We start from the raw sequence: 22,276 nt of genomic DNA, 5'->3' as shown, positions 1-22,276 counted from the left end.
TATTAAAAGCCCTTTCCAGATTAAGTGTTAAAATGCTCTCTCTGCTGGTCCCAAGACCACAGTTTAGAAGAGATCTCATAACAAAGACACACATTAAGTATGAATCAAACAAAACCAGACATCAGAACAACCCTTATTCCTGGGGACACCCAATTTCCAGGATGGGTCAGTATTTAAGGATGCCAAGACAGAAAGAATGATCAGCTAACACACAGATATTCCTCCCTTACTGCTCTAAAACATACTGTCCACATTCAAATCAGTAGCCCTGAGCATGGGGCTTAAATTTCAGCTATTAATTACAGGCTGCTATAAAATGCAGAGATATGGAAAAGAAAATCACAGCTCTTTAGTCATTACCATAATTTGTAGGCAAAAATACAATTGGTGCCAGAGGGAGGATTTCCTTCTTTTATCACTGACAACTTTTTAAGATAGTGCAATTCAAAGTACAAAAGTACATTAAAGAACATGCAGCTTCTCCTCTCCGTATCACCAGGGTTATCTGAGGTTGCCTCCTAATTAAAATAAATGGTTCGATCTGGTGAGGTATAATATATTAACACTACATTATTAAAAAATGGGCCAAAAATCCTATAGCTAACCTCTTACCAAATTCTGAAGATAATTACAGAAAACTCCTCTCATCTAAAATGGCACTAAGTTATGATGACATGACAAAACTTCAGGTCTACTTAGTGTGATTTTTGTGGCACCACCCTTTGCTGAAGAAAGCATCAGCAAATAGTTAAGTATAAAATGAAAGATCTGAGTAATCAACAGGGGAAAAAAATCCAGCTGCTTTTTTATTTTTTTTTTAATTTATATGTGTATTTCACACAATAACCCAAATTTCCCCTTGCCAAACGCAGAACATCTCTGTGGCTCTGCTGTCAGGCCTGAAACTGTAAATCTTCTAGGGTTCTAATGACTTTGAGGACTATGCCAGTAGATGTTTTAAATCCTAGTTGTTACATGAACGATGACAAAGAAACTGCAACAAAAGATCATTTTCTGGGACTGGCTTTACACATTGGTCCTACACATCAGGAAGCTAACTGCCCTCATTCCAAAGATGGAGTTATATCCACACACGGTGTTGGTATACATGGTAAGGAATGAAGAGCACAGTGACTGTAGTATTAGTGTTTTGCTTTCTCCTCAGGTCAGTAATTTGCTGCTAGAAAACAAAGGGTACCCCTAGATCCCTCAAAACAAGCTTTGATTCAGAGGATAATCTGAAGATTGTTTTGGCAGATCCAAAATGGACTCTCACTGCATGGAACAAAGGAATCATAGCCATGAGCATGAACAATAAACTAACCTGGAAATTCTCAAATATTGGCTCCTTGGAGGGAATTCACATGTCTATATACCATTTAAAAAATACATTCTTTTTGATCTTAACTAGTACAGATTTCAAAGAAAGAAAAAAAACAACCAAACAAAATGTTTAAATAAACTTGTTTTACTTTTAAACAGCCACAGAGTTTTATGGAGCACACTTATGCTCCTCACCCCTTGTGACCCTGCAGCAGCAAATCTCAATCTATTTTTCTGTTTCTCCCTGTCAAACAGCAGAATATTGTGTTACTGCTATTTTTCTATTACAGAGAGACTGAAAAAAAAATACTAAACTGACTTATCTTTATGCCAATCTTTGAAAACAAGTAATTTGATCTTTTCCTTGGGCTATCCATTTTCTCTCTGCACACACAGCCTATTTGGCCTTCACTGTAAACAACTTTTTGTTTAATCTAACTTCTGTAAATAAGCACAAGAAAAATATCCCACTTAAATAAATACCTTGCTCCAGGGGAAATTCTTAAGTGGGAACATTTACTTCACCATCACTTACATATTTTAAAACCACTATACTAGTTTTCCACTTCAATACAAACACACTGTAAAAGACTATTCCATCTTTCTCCACACATTTTAGAGACTCTGTTATAGAAATAGAAACTGTTAGAACAAGCATGTGTTTCCACCTGTCCCAAGGGCAATGGCACCCTCACAAACCAACAAATCTTGTCAGCTTGATCAATTTTTAAACAGATCTTAACAACATATTATGACCTAGCCCATACCAACAGGATGCTCAGAGTTCAGATCCAAAGGATAAAGCACATCTGTTTCCTCAACACCTCTGCATATCATAAAAACTGTTTTGTTAAATTCTGTCTGGAACTTGGCTCGTTTGCAAGACACACATACAGTAAAAGGTATTAGTCATATACCACAGAAGCCTAAACAAGCAAAAAGTCAGTTGAAAAAAAATGCCTAGCTGCAAAGTGTCACCAGGGAACCTTTGATGATCTTTAATCTACAAATCTGAGATGTCAGCATTCTCGAACCATCCCAATATAGCACCCCATCCCAATACAGCAGCCTACTTTTCAGGCAAAAGCAGAGTATGAAGACAGAACTCAACAGAAATAACCTTAAAAATCAACTGAGATCAGAAGACAATCTCTATATAAAAAGTGAAAGGTCACAACAATGTGGCTCCTTCTTTACACACATTATCAGTTGTGCATCCAAAATATTCTCATCTGCACTAGCAGAAATTACTCTTACCACAAAATAGTACAGGTAGTTGTTATCTGTCCCATATTAAATTATTTTATTGGAGTTTACTCTCCACAGACTAAGCGCCATCTATAATCGATTTGATCCACACTAATGGAGTTGCCATCTTTGCCACTTTATGGCACTCAGAATTTTCTATCACTAGATCAATTCCTGTTTTTTTAAAGACTTCAAGAAGAAAAAGAAAAAAAACTGAAAACACAAAACCTAAACATGTATCTTCAGAGTTGGACAAGAACAGGAAGAAACTGCTGTCACTATTTTGTTTCTAAATCAGTTTTTGCTCTGTTCTCAGTCATAGCCAAAGACAGCTGACAAAGGTAAATTCAATTCTTACTTTGATACATTTCATAGTTCTAAAGAAATGCTCCATAAAGGCAGTCACAAATGACAAAAAGATTCATAGTTACACAGCTACTTTACTGTTTGCTTTAAGCACAAAGCACTATAGAAAATACCCAAAATAAAGCTTCTTTCCTGTTTCATCTCAACATCGATTTCCACAGTGATGAACACAAAGCAAACAAATCCACCAAGGCACAGCAGAATGCTTCTACATAAGAAAAGTACAGCATCCAGACACAACCTATGCTCCTTTCCCTATAGCAATGCTTTAGTCCATAAAATCTCATCTATTTCAGATGGCACAACAGGCTGTTCTCCACACAAATGCTCTCAGAAGAAACGTGTCTTCCTTTCACAGGTGCACGCAGCAGAAGGGAAATTCTCCTCAAAGACAGGGTTTACAAAATATTTTTCACTTAAGCTTTGTTGATAATTTTCTTTTGTTGGTTCTCATTTCCTAGGTACCTGATGTACCTTTAAACCACATTTTTGTATAATCATTGATGCACGAAATATGTTTAACACCTACCTCAATTCTATACAAAAACGTTTCTATTTTTAAGTCCTCTGGTGTTGGTTTATAGACTAAAAAATAAACCTTATGTTTTTTCCTGGCACAGTTGTAAGCTAACATCTATTGATAAAACTCTTACAATATATACTCTATATGCTAACCCACTAACAATGCAACAGTTGACCTCAAGGAGACACCAAGATTAGATCTAGATTCCTTCTGCTGCCTGGGATAGATGAAACAGTTTAGTTTCTCTGCTGAATCCTAAAGCAGGCTGAATCAGCAACAGCAAGTGGCAGCTGCACATCTGCTTTTGGGATTAGAAAGACAATGATTTATCTGCTAATGCTATATTGGGACTAGACAATAGTATTTATCTTTAAAAGCAAAAGGAACATGTAAGGAATAATGTATTAGCGTTTAGATAGAACAGCAAATTGTTTTGGCTATTCTTGACAGAATCAAGTCTAGTGATGTGCATTTAAGGGAGACCTGACTCACCACACTGAATTTAGCAAATTACATCAGTAACAAAGAATATGTTCTCTCTCTTTTTTCCTCACTCTTCCCTGCCCAGAAGCATTTGGGGTGGAAAGAGGAAAGCAAGAAAGAAGACTCCTCTGCTCAATTTTCTCTCTTCCTGCCATCTCAGCTGCAGGAGAATCCCTAGTTGTCATTTGTCACCAAACTGAAAGCATCTAGATTTTGTCTTTCCTGTCCATTTATTTTCTCTAAAAAGGAGGCAACAGAGAATCTGCTAAAATAAAGTTCAAGTGTATCCCCCCCCAACTCCAAAATATCTTCAATCCATTTGCTGTCACGGCAGCCAAAACAAGCAGCACTTGCACATTCAAATATGCTTCAGAATATCCATAGTAAGAATGGGTTTGGGTTTTGTTTTTAAAAAAATCTTCAGGAAAAAAAAAACAAAACAGACCAAACCATTTTATTTTACAGTTTGGAAAAGTGAGCAAGTGAGAAACAGAAAAGCATAGGAGAGAATTTCTATCAAGGAGATGCTTTAAGCAGTAAATGAATGGCTAATGTTGAAACACAGACTCAAAGAACAGATTTATGTGTGCAGGCTGCTGCTACAAGATTCTTTCTGCCAAAATACTAGAAGAAAACAAAACAAAACGAAACAAAACAAAACAAAACAAAACAACCCACCCCATACTTAAAACACAATATAAGCTGGTAAAGCTACTTTAAAACACTGATGTTTGCTTTGCTCACAGTTTGGGAAAGATATTAGCCATAGCAGTCAATAGGCTCTCATACTCTTCTGCCAAAGGCCATAGAGGCAGAAAAAATAACACTAAAAGTTTCAAAGTTTTAAGTGAAGACAAAAGCTTCTTCTCCACATTTTTATTTTAAAAGGTCTGCATGCTAAAAGAACTCAAGCTTCGCACAAGGAACTTAATGCTGATTAGCAAGTGCTTTACATGCATCTAAATGGTGATATTCTTGGGCAGTAAGAAAATCTTTGACATTTTTCTCCCTTCTACAAAAAGAGCAAAATTCCTAAACTGTAAGAAGCTTGTATAGATGCAATTCCTTATCCTCAACTCAAACTACACTTAAACAATACTTTCAGCTAGTAATATCCTTCTCTGGCATATTTTTCAATGAAAGAAAAAAAGCCTAAAAATAATTTTGCCAGTGATCAATGCACATACCTTTAACAACAGCTAGAAATTGTTATTTTGACTCAACAGTAGAAACACAGACAGGATTTTGCTCCACTGACTGTTCTTGTTGATATACTTCCAAAATCAAAAATTAACAAAAAAGACAATCTCAAAAACATTTCCCTCAAGCTTTAGAATGGAAATAAAACATGTATTGACTACCCTTCAAGACACGATTGAAGATTTCGGTTTCATGTCTGCTTGTAGGCGTCAGGTCTAAGACTGTCAACTCATGAAAAACATGAAAATGAAGAGGAAAAATCATGTCATCCTTAAACTATTCCATGGCAAAGGATGCCATAAAAATATGTGAAGTCAAGAGCTACACCGTCCTAGATTCTAGATAAGATTCCACTAAACTGAATGCCAAGCTTCTTTCTTTCTGCTCACATTACTGGAAAACAAAACAATAAAAATATTTACATCAAAAGAAGCCATTTTCTCGTTCAAAGCAATAAAGGCCTGTAAATCTATTTAAAACAGCTGCTATTTACCTATAATCTTCATGAGTGCATTCCATAGGTACTAGGTCAGAAATTCACCTACTGTAAGTCTTTGCATTAGGAGCGGTAAGACTACAAAGCCTACAATGCACAAGGTCATCAGTAAACCTTGCATAATTGGCCATAAAGACTTCAAGAACACAAGCAGAGCAAAGGTAAAGAGAAAGCAAAGAAAGATCTGCATCTACTTTCCAGGCAATTCTCTCTTTATGGCATAATAGTGAGAGCTTTTGACCCTGAAGGATGGTAAACCGGAGGGTAAGTTCAAACCACCAAAGCTAAGCTGTTGATTATTTCTCACACTGCACATGAGCAGGACTGTGCTGCTTTGCTGGACTGGACTGCTTTCATGAACTGTAGGCTAGAAGCAGGAATTTGGTAACTTATTTTCTTATCTTGTCTCTTTCTACAAAATTCTGTGGATCCTACTCCATAGTTCCCCTAGCATCTTGGATACTATGCAGCAGGTAATAAGCCTAGGATGGAAACATTTAACAATTGTACAGGGCCACTGCATCTCATGGGAAATGCATTTAAGACTTCCTATCAGAGGAACATACAGCTTTTAAACTAGTAAGAGTCACTTTCACCTGACAATATTGACAGGTGACAGTAAAGGTCATCTTTTGGTTGTGCCTTCTGAGTATGAAATTAAAAAAATTCACCTGGAGGACACAGAATCCAAACTAAGTATGTCTCAAAATGAGAGTCTGCTAGAGGATTACTTAAATGCATTAGTCTGAGTAGGTATAAGTTTATGCAGCTTTGATGACTGACACGCTACCAACTCAACAGAAATGCTAAGCCTATCAAAGTATGCCTGCATAAGATTAAGTGTGTAGGAAAATCAGTAATCAAGACTTGTAGGCCAGGTTCTGTCAGGCAACTGTGTTGCATAATAAAGCCTGGGGAAAAGAAAAGGAAACAAAAAATATTATTTTCCTGCAGTCAGGGAGAAGAGCTGAAGTATTTCAGCAGCTTTTAGCTCCTTGTGTTATTCTTTCATCTTTTCATTTTTTCTTTTTTAATTATATACCAAAGAATAGGCACACACACACACACTGAAGAGATAACTGTGTGCATTCAGGTTCTCACAGTTATACCAAAGATGTGCATGTGAACCAGTACTACAGAATTTTGATTCTTAAAAGGACTGTTGTACAAGTTGTCCTCCTAGGAGGAACAAAAACACTGACTAAAGTTTATTTACAGCCATGGCTTTCCACATTATTTTTTTTTCTCCCCAAAAATATGGAATTCTCTTTCAGCAATTACTAATGCTATGCTTGCTCTTCCCTGTTCTTGTGCACAAATCCTCAAAAATCACTTTCAAATCAAGACACTGATCTAACAGAAAATTATTTTGACACAGATCCAAGGACATGTACAACTCAAGTCATTTATCTAACAGTTCACTTAGATCATATGGACATGAAAAACAAATTTCAAGGACTTAGTTTCTGAAACTAAGTTATTTTTCAGCTTTGTTCCAAACCATTCTCTTCTGAAATGAAATTATATGAAACAATTCAATTACATGCACTTCATAATTGCTATTTAGGAAAGTACAGGGGCTTTTTTGCATTTTCTGTAAGACAGAATGTAGAGAATAAAATTCATTGATTTTTTTTATATAATCCTGTATGAAATATATCAGAATCTGGATGTGGGAAAGCCACAAAATACTCCAAGTTTTTACACTTTTTCCCCAAGAACACTTGTTACATTATTTGCCTACTCCTCAGCTGACCGTCTCACATTTCTATTCTCCCCACAACAGGAATTCTTCAGCGGGCTTCCTACCTAGCTGCCTCAGCAGTCCTGAGGGCATATCCTACCAGTAGTAAACTTACTGTAAGAGGGATGTTGTTGAAGCACTTGAAGAAAACATAAAAAGCCAACCCATATTGAGAGTCCTGCTCCTGCTCTTAGACAAGGTAGTGCAGTTTGCATATGGAAACAAACTGACCCCCTTTTTAGATATTATGGACAGAGATATAATGCTGGGTGAACCAAAAAAATTGAGCTACATGGGGACAATGAGACTCATGATTGCAGAGCTCAGTGCAGAATCACACTGATATTTTAGGCTCATAAAAGTTTGCCATAGTTTTTTTTATTTTATTTTTAATGGCAGCATGGAGAACTCTTTCCAGTTTTAAAGAAAACAGCAGATTGGAATAGATCTGTCTCAGCAGCATCCTTCCATGTGGTTAAAACTAGAAATACGGTTTTTCACTTTTGCTGCATAATATTATATATCATCAAGCAAATCTGCATTGTGATTTCAATCTAAAAAGAAAAGAAAAAGATAATAAGGTGGCAAAACAAACTAACCCAGCAGGGTCATTAAAAATACAATGCTTATCTACCTGTTCCCCATGTCTCTCTTCCCCCTCCCCCATCCCCTTTTTTTTGTCTTGCTGTTTTCAGAACGTGATTTCCCTGAGAAGACTTAGGATAACCTCTTTTCCTCCTCTCTTCTGATTTCAATAAATTTTGCATCTTCTTCTATGCAAAGACAAAGATTTGTGATACTTGAGGCTGTAGAAACTTACAAGCTGCTGACCCCAACCTGCCCCTCTGAGGAATCTGTAATTTTGCCTGCTTCAGTATCATAATAAAAGAACCCAAGGCACACAGATAATACCTAAGAGAGCTTGTGCTTACCTGATGACAGTGGCCTGTTATGATTCTGGCCCACTTGATGCATGCTTTGCTGTAACAGAGTCAGGCATTCTCCAAGGCAGCTCAGGGTGGCAGCAGAGGTAGCTTTTAAAAGCAGCAAGTCCTGATCCAAGGCAGAAAGGGGCCCAGAACTTGGCAGAGCTTCAATGGCTTGTACAAGATTCTTCTGTCGTCCTTCAACTTGGCTCATGACCTGTAAAGGTTCAAAAACATCTGTGTCATATAGGTCATATCACTACTGTAGCTATTAAATTCTCATGAGTTGATGTAGTGACTAAATGTGAAGAACTACCACAAATTGATGTTAATGTTCTGATCCAAACATACCATATACTTACCTACAAAAATGAAGGGCTTGAGACTGCCAAAGGTCTGTAAAAATGTCAAGACCATGTTAGAGAAAAATCACCTCTTAAAACAGGAGATTCATAGTAGGTTTAATAGTGTGGCTGATACTTTCTGACAGTCTTTGTAAGGAAGAAGTATGAAAATGCTATTTCTTTCTCCATTATTAATTTAGGCTTAGATTTTTCTCAATAGATGTTACCTGAGGCACCCAAAGATGTTACTGTCCCTCCTTTTCCCTTCCTACATAAATTATCTAATCACAGTTTAAGAACAGATATTTTTCATTTCTCAAGCATCACTAAGGAATTGTTTTTACAAAATAAGGTAACTTGTGCGTACTTAGAGTACTTATTTACTATCGATATGAATACCACCTGCCAGAGAAAAAGTTAATTCTAGATTTGGACCATCCAGATGACAATGAAATGTGTGGTTGTATCACAGATAAAAACAACATTGTTTGAGCAGACTGTTCTTTGAAAAAAATGGCAATCATCCAAAATCCCTCCTAAAGCTGAAAGAAAAGGAAGATGTTTAAAACTTCTCACTTCATTTATACAGCCTGTAGGAAATAATACAGGCATAGGACAAGCCTCTTTTCCTACACTTTGTCATGGTTTAACCTCAGCCAGCAACTAAGTACTACACAGTCACTTACTCACCCCCTCCAGTGGGATGGGGAGAAGAGGAAAAAAGGTAAGAACCCATGGGTCATGATAAGAACAGTTTAATGACTGATACAAAGTAAAAGACAATTATAATAATCATAACAACAATAACAACAGGAAATAAAGACAGAAAAAGGAATAAACCCCAATAAATACAAGTGATGCACAGTGCAATTGCTCAGCACCTGCCGACCAATACCCAGGCCTGAACTGAGCAGTAGTAGATCCCTTCCAGGTACCTCCTCCCAGTTTATATACTGGGCATGACATGCTGTGGTATGGAATACCTCTTCGGCTACTTCACGTCAAGTGCCCTGGCTGTGTTCCCTCCTGGCTTCTTGTGCCCCTCCTCACTGGCAGAGCATGAGACTGGAAAGTCCTTGACCAGGGTAAGTGCTACTGAGTAACAACTAAAAGATCCATGTGTTATCAGCTGTTGTTCTCAGACTAAAGTCGAAAACAGGGTACTGCACCAGCCACGAGGAAGAAAACTATCCCAGACAAGACCAGGACACACCCACCTTGCCAAAAACTTACTGCAAAAAAATAGAGGTTTATACTTAAAGTACCCAAAGCTTTCAGAAAAAATATCGGAAGACTTTACAAGAAACAAAGATTCAAGCTCCATTTGTCCAAGTTACTACGCAAAAAAAAATAAATAAAAAAAAAATTAACTTAATGACTTTTTTATTATTATTAATACATTTTCAACGTATGATGTGCTTCCTAAAGGAACAGCTAGAAGAAAAGATTATCATTGCCCTGGAAGAATGCACAATATGGAAAACTGCTTCCCTGAATAAGAGTGTTAAGCTGAAAAAATGACATTCTCATGCTTCCCAGCTACAGACATGGTCTTATTTTCATTTCTGAGTGACTGGTTTTCCTACCTTCCTTCCTTTTTTTTTTTTTTTTTTTTTTTTTGTGAGAAACAGCTTACATTTCCAAAGATTTACTTGCACAGGAAATAAAATCCAAACTAACACTCTGAAAACTTCAAGCATTTCCAGTTTTCTCTCCCCTTTAATAAAGGACAACTATGTTCTTCTGCAGGTAAGAGAGGAATGTAAGATGAACTGACATGGGAGCTTACAAAACATTTCAAAAATTAACTGAATGTCTGCAGTTATCATCTAGCTCAAAGGTTACAGGCTTTCATCAAATATATTCTCCTTAGGTTAGGAGAAGTTTAAATAAAATTAATGGTAAAATTTATTCTCATTTTATCCAAAACGAGGTATTGCTCCAAAGTCCTACTATTCTCTAGCTGACCTAAAATAGTTTTAAAGAAGCCTTTCTGAGGCATCATTTCTATGCTACTCAGCTTCACATTACAATTGTGATACCAGCAACTGTTCTACACACAACACAGCAGAAGACAAGAAGAACAGCAACTTCTGCATAGGATTCAAAGTATTAGAAGTTGCTGAACAGTTACTGTTTGAGCACTGATCAAAAATACTCTGTTTAAGGTGCTGAATAAACAGATCAAAAAGGAAGAGCATCCTCTATGCCAGAGAGTCAGAGAACAACTCTGGCAAAAAAGACAGAAAATAACATATACTATTGAAATAACTTTTTTTACATGCTTGCCATTTAGTGGGGATTTTTTTTACAGTCTTCTCTCAGTGACTTAAAAGAGTTGAAATGTGGTTGCTCCGAAAACAGTATATCAAAGAGGGGCTAATACAAATACACCAAACTATGCTAGATGAAACTCATTAAACACGCTACCCTTTAACAGAACAGACATTAGGCCATGCAGCTATATCATTACCCTCTGTTTTATGTATGCGCCTGCTTTTTGCTGTCTCACAGGGAGAAGCAGCAGGATTTATCAGCACCCTAAGCTGGTTTTAAAACCAGCATGAAAAGCTTCGATTTTGAGAAAGTTAAAGTGTAGCTTTAGTTTCACAGAGTGAAATAACTTGCTTAACTTAAAATTATTTGCTCTTAATAGTAACAGGGTTATTTTAGTACCTTACAGCTCTCCATCCTCCCTATTTGCAAATACACACAGCCCAAAGGAGTAGCTCAGTAGGACATCCAAATCAGCCAATTCACAGCTTCTGTTGCTGCATGCTTCCTCTCGTCCTGGTCTGATCCTAAAATCCCATGTGATTGCTTTTTCCTACTTACCCTCACCACAGCAACCGCTAACCACTCCTTAACACCTGGAATTGCACATCCTGGATCTTCTGGTTGTGACACAGTGCCAGTCATGATGTATGGAACCAAATAGTTTCATTACAAGATCCCAAACAAATAGGGTAAGTAGAAATTACTCTATTCTCAGTGTCATCCCCCACAGTATATATGAAAAATAGGCACAAAAAGCTATGAAATACCCTAGCATTACAAGGAAATATATTTCAGGCATACTAAGAAAGAACATTCTTTCATACAGTAAATAAGCTAAAATTAGATGTTAAAAATTAATTTATGAAATAACAATGAAAAATTGAGGTGCTATTTTCTGTATAAAAGTCATAGTAATTCAATATTTTGTTAAAATACCGGATGGTATAATTAATCTTTCCCATACAGAGAAATCATCTTATGAAGCCTGAATGTCTTTTCTTCAATTTGTTTCTGAAACTACAAAGAGAGATTCCAATTATTAAGTAAAAAATAATCTCTCTGTTGAAAGGTTTTTCCTCCTATCCTAAAATAAAGATATATAGAAATTCACAGGAATAAAATTGAATAGCCACACCTGAATGGAAGAGCATATGACTGCTTTCAAAATGATTTTATTTACAGTCGAAATGCTCTTAGTGTTCAGACTTCAAGACTGCCCAGCCCAGATGTGCATTATGATAATCAGAACATCTTTCTTTCTAGAATTACTTACTAACTTTGGTGTTTCTCTCACATATTCTCACTCTTCTCTTCCAGCTGCTGTTGCATAGCTGCTTTTACCCCTTCAGAAGAAAGGGGAAACCTACTTACTTTCTAGAAATCCTACAGGATTTCACCCAACTAACACAGAGCCTCACATCAATCTAAAGCAAACATCAGATTTAAGCAATCTACAAAACTACCCAATCCAGAGCTGTCTCTGGGGCACCTACCAAGACACTGTGATTTCAAGCTCCCTGCAGCAAAGGAAGAATGACATCAGCCGTATTACCTCAAAGAGCAAAGAGACACTCTCCCTGTCATTCAGGCCATGTGGTGCTGGCCAAGAAAATTAGTAGCATCACTGATCCTGTCTTCCCAATATAATGATTTAAATACTTCAGATCATTCTACCATTCTTTTGGAAAACAAAACTCGATGAAGATTCTTCAGACCTCCCCAGCCACAATGTGATACATAAGCAATTTAAATTTTAATAGCATTTTCCTTTTTTTGGTATTTACGTTCACACATACTGAACCTTTTTATAGTAGGTATTAACATAGAGGTACCCATGCGTATGAAAGAAATCATACAAATCATTGGTTGGTTTGTTTGTGTTTTGTTGAGGGTTTTTTAGTTAAATGTTATATGAAAACACTGTATCTCTCTCTCTCTGTATCACATGCACATACATACTTCCTGGAAATATTAGTTTCTTGCTTTTAGACAAGAGGACCAAAAGAAGAATGTTTCAGACACTCAGGGAAAGGACACAAGGAGAAAACAGCTTTTCAAACCACTCTAAAATAAGTCGTGACACAAGTCAGGACCTTGGTTCTCTTTGTTAAACAAGCATAAACAACAGGGGTTTGGAGGTTTTTTATTTATTTTCTTTAATATAAAGCACTGCTTTTTTAAAATCAAAAGCAGATGAGTGACAATAAAGTCCACACACAAAAAAAGCAAAAGCTTCTAAGCCATTGTAAACCAAACGCATTGGGTTGCTATGTAAACCTAATGCAGTCATCAATTCTGACCTTGAACAACGACTCCTCTTGCAATCTTGACCTGTATTTCATCAACACCACAAACTGTCATACTGTAATAATTAAAAGTGAAAACAGACTTCCAATATATGTAAAATACACACACAGGTACCAAGCATATACAAAAATCTAAGATACAGACACCCGAAACTCCAATGTCACGAACGAAATCATACAAGTCATTAATCTTCAGCTACCAATTCAGCAAAATTAGCAATTTCCACTTAGTATTTCCATGAAACTTCCCCACTTTCAACTATTTATTCTGAAAAAGGAAACAGCATAAGCACACATGCAATAAGACTACTGTAAATATGGTTAATCACCAACCTAAAAGGTATACCTCTCCAACTGCAGTCTGACAAATGAAGGTAACTTCTAGAACTGTGGTAAAAATTATTTTTTTCCCAATTTAATGAATTTTTTGTCTGAATTAACCATCTATACCATACCTAACCACTTTAGAACAAGAGAACTTCTGCCTCGTTCTGAAAAGCGCTCTCAAACTACTCAAGGTCATTTGCTATGATTTTACTATTACTTTTGCTATCATTTTACTACTTGATGAAACAGACTTTCTGTTAAGGATTTATAGACTTCTCTCTTTTCTTCAGTAAAGTCAAGTCCATAGATCTTTTAATGGGAGTCCATTGACAGCATTCAAGCTACGAAGGTAAAATTACAGCTTAATATATAACTGAAGTGAAACAGCTATATACAGAGGTTTCGGCTAGAAGTACTCCAATATGTAACAAATCTCTTGTAACACGTACAAGACCAGATGACCACAAACATGCTCAAGTTCCACAGTAACATATATGTAGACTCTGCTTACAAGAAAACCTAAGCTTTTTGCCAAAAATAACCTCCTGGAGGTGCAAACTGAAGGGAATTCTATCCACAAAGCTTCAGTCTGGACCCATAGTAGTCTCTGTGAACATTACTATGCTAATAAGAAAAAATATTGTAAGAAAGGATCCTAGAACACCACGAGAGATATTCGAAAAGCACCCTGGAAAGATGGAATCAGATAATGACATCCATATCAACTGGCCTTTCTTGATTACTGCTTCCCTTCCATTAGAGAGACTAAGCAAGTAATTCTTCATTCTAGTCACCTCAGGATAGCAGCCACCTTGACCTCAATTATTTTAAAGAAGCAAACAATGACCAGTAAAATTGGAATGACTTGTTATATAATAGTTAGGAAGGCTTAGACATATACATCCTATCAATGAAGCTTCAAAGGAGTAAGTTAAATTTTATTTGGCATGTAATTTGCAGACAGAGATACAAAAAGTGACGGAACAAACAGAACAATGCCTCTGACAATCAGGTCAGCAGCTAATCACTAGGGCACGTTTCTTTTCAGTCCTTGCCTCAACTTTCACAATCCTATTTCTTCTCTAGAGCAGAATAAAAACAAGCTTCCCTCACCCCAATCTGCTAGTTTATTCTCTTTTCCCTAGCCAGGAATCCACACAATCTCTATTAATGGAAGAGGTGAAAAGCCAGTTGCTACATATCTTCATTGTCTCAGCTAACAATACATTATTTCCTTTGGGGTTTTGTTTGGGGATTTTTATTCAGCCTTCTGATCGCCCATTTTGCAGGGTGGTTCTTTGTAAGGAAAACCTTACAGAACAGACAGCAAATGTTATTAAGACTTGGATTTTAGAATCAGTCCAAGACAATCAGGAGAAAACAAGATCTAGAAGTGACAATCTGGCTCAACTGTTTCCTGTTTCTAATTACTTTCCAATCTGGTGCTTCCGTTAATGCTCCTGCTGTTCCACTGGTCCCCATCAGCACATCCAGGGGCTATGAGGTCTCCAGGGACCTCAGCACTGGATTTTCACTCCAGGGATCAGCAGATATTTACTGACTCCTATCATACAATTTTTTAATTCACTAGTTTGTTTATTTATATACTAGACATGATCCTATGTTCCATTCTTTACACATTCAGTTCCTATTTTATATCTTTATATGAATCAACCTTTTTTGCTGGATGAAATGTTGCTAGCCATCACATTATTAGACATATTTTAAAAGCATATTGTCAGAAATCAGAGCTGCAACCAAGAAGGAGGTAAGCAGCTGCTTAAAAACATCTGTGTAACAGACACAAAGTGTCTAACGTACTCAAAACCTGCAAGCAAAGCAGAGATGGAGATCACAGTAAGAACATGTAGCAAAAGCTGCTAGAGACAGGTCTTTGTTGAATAACTGATGAGAGCTGTGGTGTTAAGTATTCCCTTGTGTTGTAAAATCGAAATGTTTCCTGTATTTCTTAGTACAGCATGCAGCACTTTGGGTGCTATATACAAGAGTTGAAGATTATAGTAAGCCCCTCGACAAACATGAATAATAATGTAAACTGAATGGTCTGCTTAAAATATATGAGCCATTTCTACACTTACTTTCTCCTGGAGGCCATTTACACAAGTATTTTCCATACTTAATATCTGAAACTTGAATAGCCACCTAATACTACATTGTCAACTAAAGCCATTGAGAACACTCAAGAATATCTTCTACTTAATTTAATAAAATAGCATTTAAGGGTGGGCTAACAAAATAGCCCATGTCGCTTGGAAGCAGTATTTGCATTATAAACAGAGTTGCAGAAGGTTAACTGCACCTTGTCTTGCTCAGAGTTTGCTCTAAAGATCAGTGCCAGTCATGCAGAAACCCTCACTGAAAGCAGAGCCACTATACAAGCAGCTCTGAGATGCAATACTCTAATCTGAGAAGATTTATTGAAGCATGTTTTCTTTAAAGCTTGCTTTTCAAACTGCCAACTCCCAACTGAAACTACTGCAGTATGTGTGCTTTAACTGTGAGAGAAAAAAGCCTTGGAGCTTTCAAAAACATAGCTAAGTGTATGATGTGTTATGCTGGATTGTATAGACATACAAAACAGAAGAGCTGAATTCCGGCTTTTGTACAAAATTAAGTGACAAAAAAGCTGGGTACTCAATTCCCTTCAAATCTGAGTTTTCTCAAGCTCCTCTGGGAACCTACCATTTACTTAAAATTTAATGAAATATTTTAGTAACTGTAACGAGTACTCATAGCTTCTCCACATCTGCTGAAGAAAATGAATGCTGCAGCAGTCTCTGAATGTAGCTATCATACACACTATTATCCCTAATTTATAAATTACCATTTATTAAATGATTGAAAATTACCATCTTTGCACATGCTCAACTGCTACTAAACCACAGACTGAAAAAAAAAAAAAAGGTAAAATAAGCCATGTTTGCATTATTTATATTTTTTTTCAGATTTGGAGGAGGAGAAAGAATCAGAAATAGCGAACCAGGTTCAATTCACTCTTGACATAACGCACATGGACAAACAGTGTAATTCTAGTAGAACATTTGCCCTGTGATTCTCATAGCAACCTGAATTCTCCCTGCCTGGGTATCTGGAATTCAGGATGACTCAATCTTTGCATGAAGACAAGATCAAACGCACAGACCAAGGTGGAGTTTAGGAAGGTGTAACTGACAGTTAGCTCTAGCAACCTCAAAGATACTGGCAAAGGCAAGGTAGAGATTCAGAGAACACAGAGTATTCAGCTCATGTTTATGTGATTTAATAACTACTGGTTTATAGTATTAGAATAATTTCAATCTCCTCATCCCCACAGTGAGACAATTAATGCTACTTGCTGAATTATTTTTATAAGCACGTGCACATTTGCTGCTTTGTAAGGTAAATGAAATCCCAGGGATTTGAGCTTCTCATTTATGCCATGAGGAAATGTTTTTATTGATTTTTGCAGTACTAACCTGAGGTAAAATAAATAGATGTCACCTCATCACCTACAAGTCAAATTGTCTTCAAAAAAAACTGCCAGAGGAGATACCAAATAATTTAATCTGTTCAATATGCGCTCAATTCACTTTTTGTCATTGCTGAGCAGCCAGAACATTTCCGCATGCTTACACTGGTATCTTCATACTGTACAGGGAACACACGTTACTAGAATTGGTGGCAATACAATTCAGAAGAAAGTGCAATGATAACACCTGCAGCTGCCCCTTTTAGCCAGTGTTAGATTTGAAGCTGGTTTATATTGTTAAAGGTCTAATGACCCTAAACAAATTATAATGTTAAAACACAGCTGGGAGCAACACTCAGTATCAGCCAGCTCAGCTGCAACTAAGCTGGTAAATGCACCCATAATATAAAATTGTATTGCAATACTACTTAATTCAAAAAGTGCTTCTAAGCATGGTTAAATAGTAGTAGCTGTAGATTAACTTACACTAGCATCTTCTATACCAGATAAATACCAACAGCTGAATTAAGACTCATGGCTGCATTCACTTTCTATTGACTTCAGTAGACACAAAACAGACCCAAAGGTTTTCTGCTGTCTTTTCTTCACTACCACTAGCCAAGAAGAAATTGCTGCTTACTGAGAAACAACTACGGTTTTGGTTTGGGGTTTTTGCAAGCACTTTTTATTCTCTCTTTCAGAGTGCAGACATCTGTCCCTGTTTTCCACACCCTGCTAATTAAATGAAAAATTTGTGACAATGAGTTTGCAGACAAATGAAAGTGTAATACATACAATACATAAAAAGCACAGATGTAGTGGTATTAAGATGTAACCCACTGTCGTGGTTTAAACTCAGTCAGCCACACAGTCTCTCTCTCTCTCCCTCCCTTCCCCCCCCCCCCCTCTCCCCGAGGGACAGGGAGGGGAATCAAAAGAATGCAACTCCCACAGGTTGAGATAGGAACAGCCCAGTAACTAAGGTATAACACCAACCACTGCTGCTGCCACCAATAATAATAATGATAAGGGAAATAACAAGGGGAGAGAATACAACACCTCACCACCTGCCAACCGATACCCAGCCCCACAGAGCAGTGACCTAACCCTTCCGGGTAACTGCCCCCAGTTTATATAGTGGGCATGACGTGCTGTGGTATGGAATACCCCTTTGGCTAGTTTAGGTCAGGTGTCCTGTTTCTGCTTCCTCCTGGCTTCCCCTCCTCCCTGGCAGAGCATGAGACTCACAAAGTCCTTGGTCACAGTAAACATTACTGAGCAGCAACTAAAAACATTGGTGTTATCAGCACTGTTCCCACAGCACTGCACCAGCTACTAAGAAGGAGAAAAATGACTGCTGAACCCAGGACGCCAATTAAGTAACATACCCCATTTTCCAACCAGTATCCATCTATGGTTACAGATTACCTGCTTTGTACATGACTGCAATAACTGTTTGAAGATAATACTGATTAATCAAAAGGATGACCCTTTATTATGCATAGTGGAGGGTGGAAGGAAGATATTTTAAATACAAGCCCAGTTAAAAGTGAAGATCTTAAACTAACAGAAATTCCTCCTCTGTGTCCTTTCCAAAATTGCCATTCACAGTAACACCATATTGTTTCTCCAAATTAACAGAAAACAGGATACTTTGATTTGAAAAGTTAAACACTAGAAACATATCTGGTATCCATACTTCACACTGTTTATGCACAATGTCCTGTACAAGAATCCAAGCCAATTTTTTACACACGCCCTCATCACACTTCATGTCACCTCAGTGCTATGCCGAACATCAAGAGCTACAGCATTCTTTTTGCTAAAATTGGCATTGAATTGGTCTTATCCATTGATTATGTACTTCCAGAGAAACAAAAGGAGGATAAAAAAATTAAATAAAAAGCAAAACTTCACTTTTTCAAAGTTGAAAACTAAAATCTGGCATGGAACAAAAATGATCAGGTTTTCCCCTACTACCAGCTTAAACATTGATTACAAAGTTTCACCATAACCATACTCACAGCTTAGTCTGCCTTTGTGCTTTCACATACATGAAAGTCCTGCAAGTCTGAATCCTTCCCAGAGTGAATTAAGTACTGCATCTGCTTTTTTACCTACAGAACTGCTTGTGCAGTGCTATAATTCTGCAACAGGACAAACAGTTCTTCATGGACAACAGCATTCTTTTTCACTAACAGTCACAGTTCCTGATTTTGCTATCCCAATATTACAGTGACCTAAAGATGTTCACTTCTTGTTTGAAAATCCCCGAAGTGTTTTAGAATCACCTCGTTCTCTTAGTTGACCAACTGTAGACCAACAAAATTGCAGGTAAACCTCACTCCATGAAGCCCTAGGTCTATGTTTTCCTATATTGTAAGGGAGGAAGCAAAGAACTGTCATCTAGTTTCATAATTCCTGCAGGAATGAAAGAGTAATAATGTTCAGATACAGGAAAGGACATGAAAGAAGCAGTAGGACTGTCATCTTACCAAAAGCAGTCCTTTCCAAATTCTGGAACTGCCCACTGGCACATAAAACAGATGTCTTACACTGGTGGAGGCCCCATGGTATCTGGATACCACTGTTCCAGATGTTCAGAAATACATGCTCATGACTATCCCACTGCAGAGTATTCAAAGTTGTAACAAACAGCCCGTTTCAAAGGGATCAGGAATTTCTCTACCAACTTTTAAAATTGTAGGGAAAAAAAAATAAAAATCTCTAGACTTCCTTTGGTTAATAAAATTTCATTTCTCTAAACTTTGGTAAATAATTAATATAAGTTACTAAAAAATGGTCATATACTGCAATTCTTGGTTCTTTAACAACAATGGTAACTCTGGCAGAGGTTGTACAATGGTCAGATGTTCTCAGCCAAAATAAATATGATTCCAAGACGAAGTGTGCTACTATTATTTAGTTCAGTGACAGTTAGGATTTATATGAAGTGTGATAGGGTCACTTGGCTTTATGTTCCAGTTAATTTTAACTGCCTGCATTAAAGAATTCTTCAAGCATAACTCTTATCAGAAATTGCTAAGAGAACAATAATAGGCACAGTTTAAAAAACAGAATTCCATTTTAAAACCACACACACTTAGGTTACCATAAAATTACTTATTGAAAAATCAGTTGAAAGCACCGTTTTAATGATAAGTTATGGCCCAAATAAAGAGGTAGGATCTCAAATAATTCCACATAAAATGCAATACATAGTAAATCAGCTCTCCCAAATTGATGCATAGGGAGTTTTAATTTTGTTGTAACATTCCATAAACCAGTATGGACTGGACTATTAACATCAAGTTAATATCAGCAAAGAAATTATTTAAGACAACAATATTATTTTAAACAAAAAATTACACTATGATGAGAATGCTCCTGAGCTCCTTTTCAATTCAGAGCTATACAAAAGTAGCTTGCGTATTAAAAGTAAAGTTTTATAGCAGTCAAAAGCTCAATATTCATCTTCAATTTCAGCTTACCAAAATTTTGAAGAAAGGAAAAGTTGTTTCACAACACTTAAGAAACACTTAATACATGTATCATTTTGGAGACTTACACAGTTACTTTTATTACTTTTATAGAACGTTGCATGTCAGTTTGGTGCTAAATAGGTCTGTGTAAAATAAATTAATAACTCTATCAGCCAGAACAAACACCGCAAGGAAACAATGTGTTGTTTATTCTTACTACAAAAGGAAAAAAGGAGAAAAAGTACAACTCAGTATCACTAAATATCACTGCATTATGTTAAATATTGGAATACATTTTGTCCTGTTTGCAACACAGAGATACACTTCACTGTTTCTAAATAACATGGCCAAATCAAGAAAAACTGGTATAGAACTGAGCAGCTATTTCAAATTCAGCACTTCCCAGAGGCATTGTCCAAGCTAGTGAAGACCCTGTGTCCCAAGTGAAGAATGCCTCTTTTGTAGCATTGCTGTTTTTCACAGATCTCATATATAATATTGTAGTATTACCATGACATTGTTTTAAAAATTTAAAAAAACACAGGCTTCTTTTCACTTTCCAAAGGTGTATCAACTCTTTCCATTGATTCAACTGCTGTATTTTACAAGATGTAAAATTAATGTAGTCCTTCTTGTAGCACAATAAAAAAAGCTTATTTGCACATCAAAGCTTCAGTGACTTCATTCTATAAGGGGAATACTAACACAGATCTATAATCCTTTTGCTGTCTTTTCCCTTCATCCAAATCATACCAAACACTTCCAAATAAAAGGCAAAGATTTGGGTGTTGAGTACAGGATTAACTCTCTTATTGTACTTTTAGTACTTCGGATTAAAAAAAAAAAAGAAAAAAAAAGGACTATAACAGATTTAAGTGCACTTTTGAGAAGAACTCTGGACCCATCTCTTTATTCATAAATTTAACATGAGAAGCTAGATGTAACAGTCACCACTGACCTGGGGAACAATAAAATCCCCTGAAAAAAAACAGGCAGCATATAGCCAGGTCTATCACATTCACTCTTGAAAAGAAGGGAGAATGAAATGCATAGAGCATGCCATTGAAATGAAATCTGTCTGCTTCCTTAATCTGGAAAAACGGACTTATCTTCTCACAAGATGGGAACAAGATCAGTGAAGCAGGCTCCTTTTACATGAGGCTGGGAAAGAGGGAGGAGGACTGATTTTTCCACTGATAAGTTCTTATTTAAGCAGCAGCACGCCAAAAAAAGAAAAAAAAAAAAAAAAAAAGCACTACCAGAAAGGTAACATTCACATGCCTCCATATAAAACTTTCCTATGCATTGTTTATCTTAGTACCATCTTCCCTCCCTGAAAAACACTCATTTCTTTTAACCTTCTATTATTATCATATGTTCAGTGTCTAAGGTTTTTTTACTGCAGCCCTCTAAATTGCTCCCACAGGATTTGGTGCTGCAGCTGAGTTAATACTCTTCACATCAAGCACAGCAAAATAATTATCTTCTATGATTACAGATTAAAGTCCTGTAATATTTACCTTTTCGGAATCACATACATTGCAATGCAGTGTAAACAAATGAGTCTCCACCACTCAGGCATTTCTGCAGAGATGATAGGTAGCCACTCATTCTGTTTGACTAAAGGCTAGCATTATTTCCTCCTTCCCAAGTGTAGTTCTTTGCATCTGCTGACTTTTTCCCTTTCCAGCTTATTATGATCAGCCCATATACTAATTCTCTGTTTTAAATTCCTTTCAGCCCTACAGATCTTAATTTGACA

At 36.8% G+C, this 22,276-nt stretch overlaps 1 protein-coding gene across 3 annotated transcripts in view; it reads right to left on the bottom strand.

Moving 5' to 3' along the window:
- OSBPL10 (oxysterol binding protein like 10) overlaps nucleotides 1-22,276 on the bottom strand; it is a 135,291-nt gene that overhangs the window by 38,728 nt on the left and 74,287 nt on the right. For all 3 annotated transcript variants that reach the window (XM_061362632.1, XM_061362631.1, XM_061362633.1), the window contains exon 5: nucleotides 8,316-8,526. In XM_061362632.1, coding sequence (XP_061218616.1) covers nucleotides 8,316-8,526 — 211 coding nt within the window. The remainder of the gene's footprint in view (nucleotides 1-8,315; nucleotides 8,527-22,276) is intronic.

Source organism: Neopsephotus bourkii, unplaced genomic scaffold (genome assembly GCF_033783945.1).
Source record: "Neopsephotus bourkii isolate Nb327-2 ecotype Australia unplaced genomic scaffold, CSIRO-AGI_Nbou_v1 NB_1132, whole genome shotgun sequence".
NCBI classification, from domain to species: domain Eukaryota; kingdom Metazoa; phylum Chordata; class Aves; order Psittaciformes; family Psittacidae; genus Neopsephotus; species Neopsephotus bourkii.
This window is presented reverse-complemented; position numbering and strand designations above follow the sequence as displayed.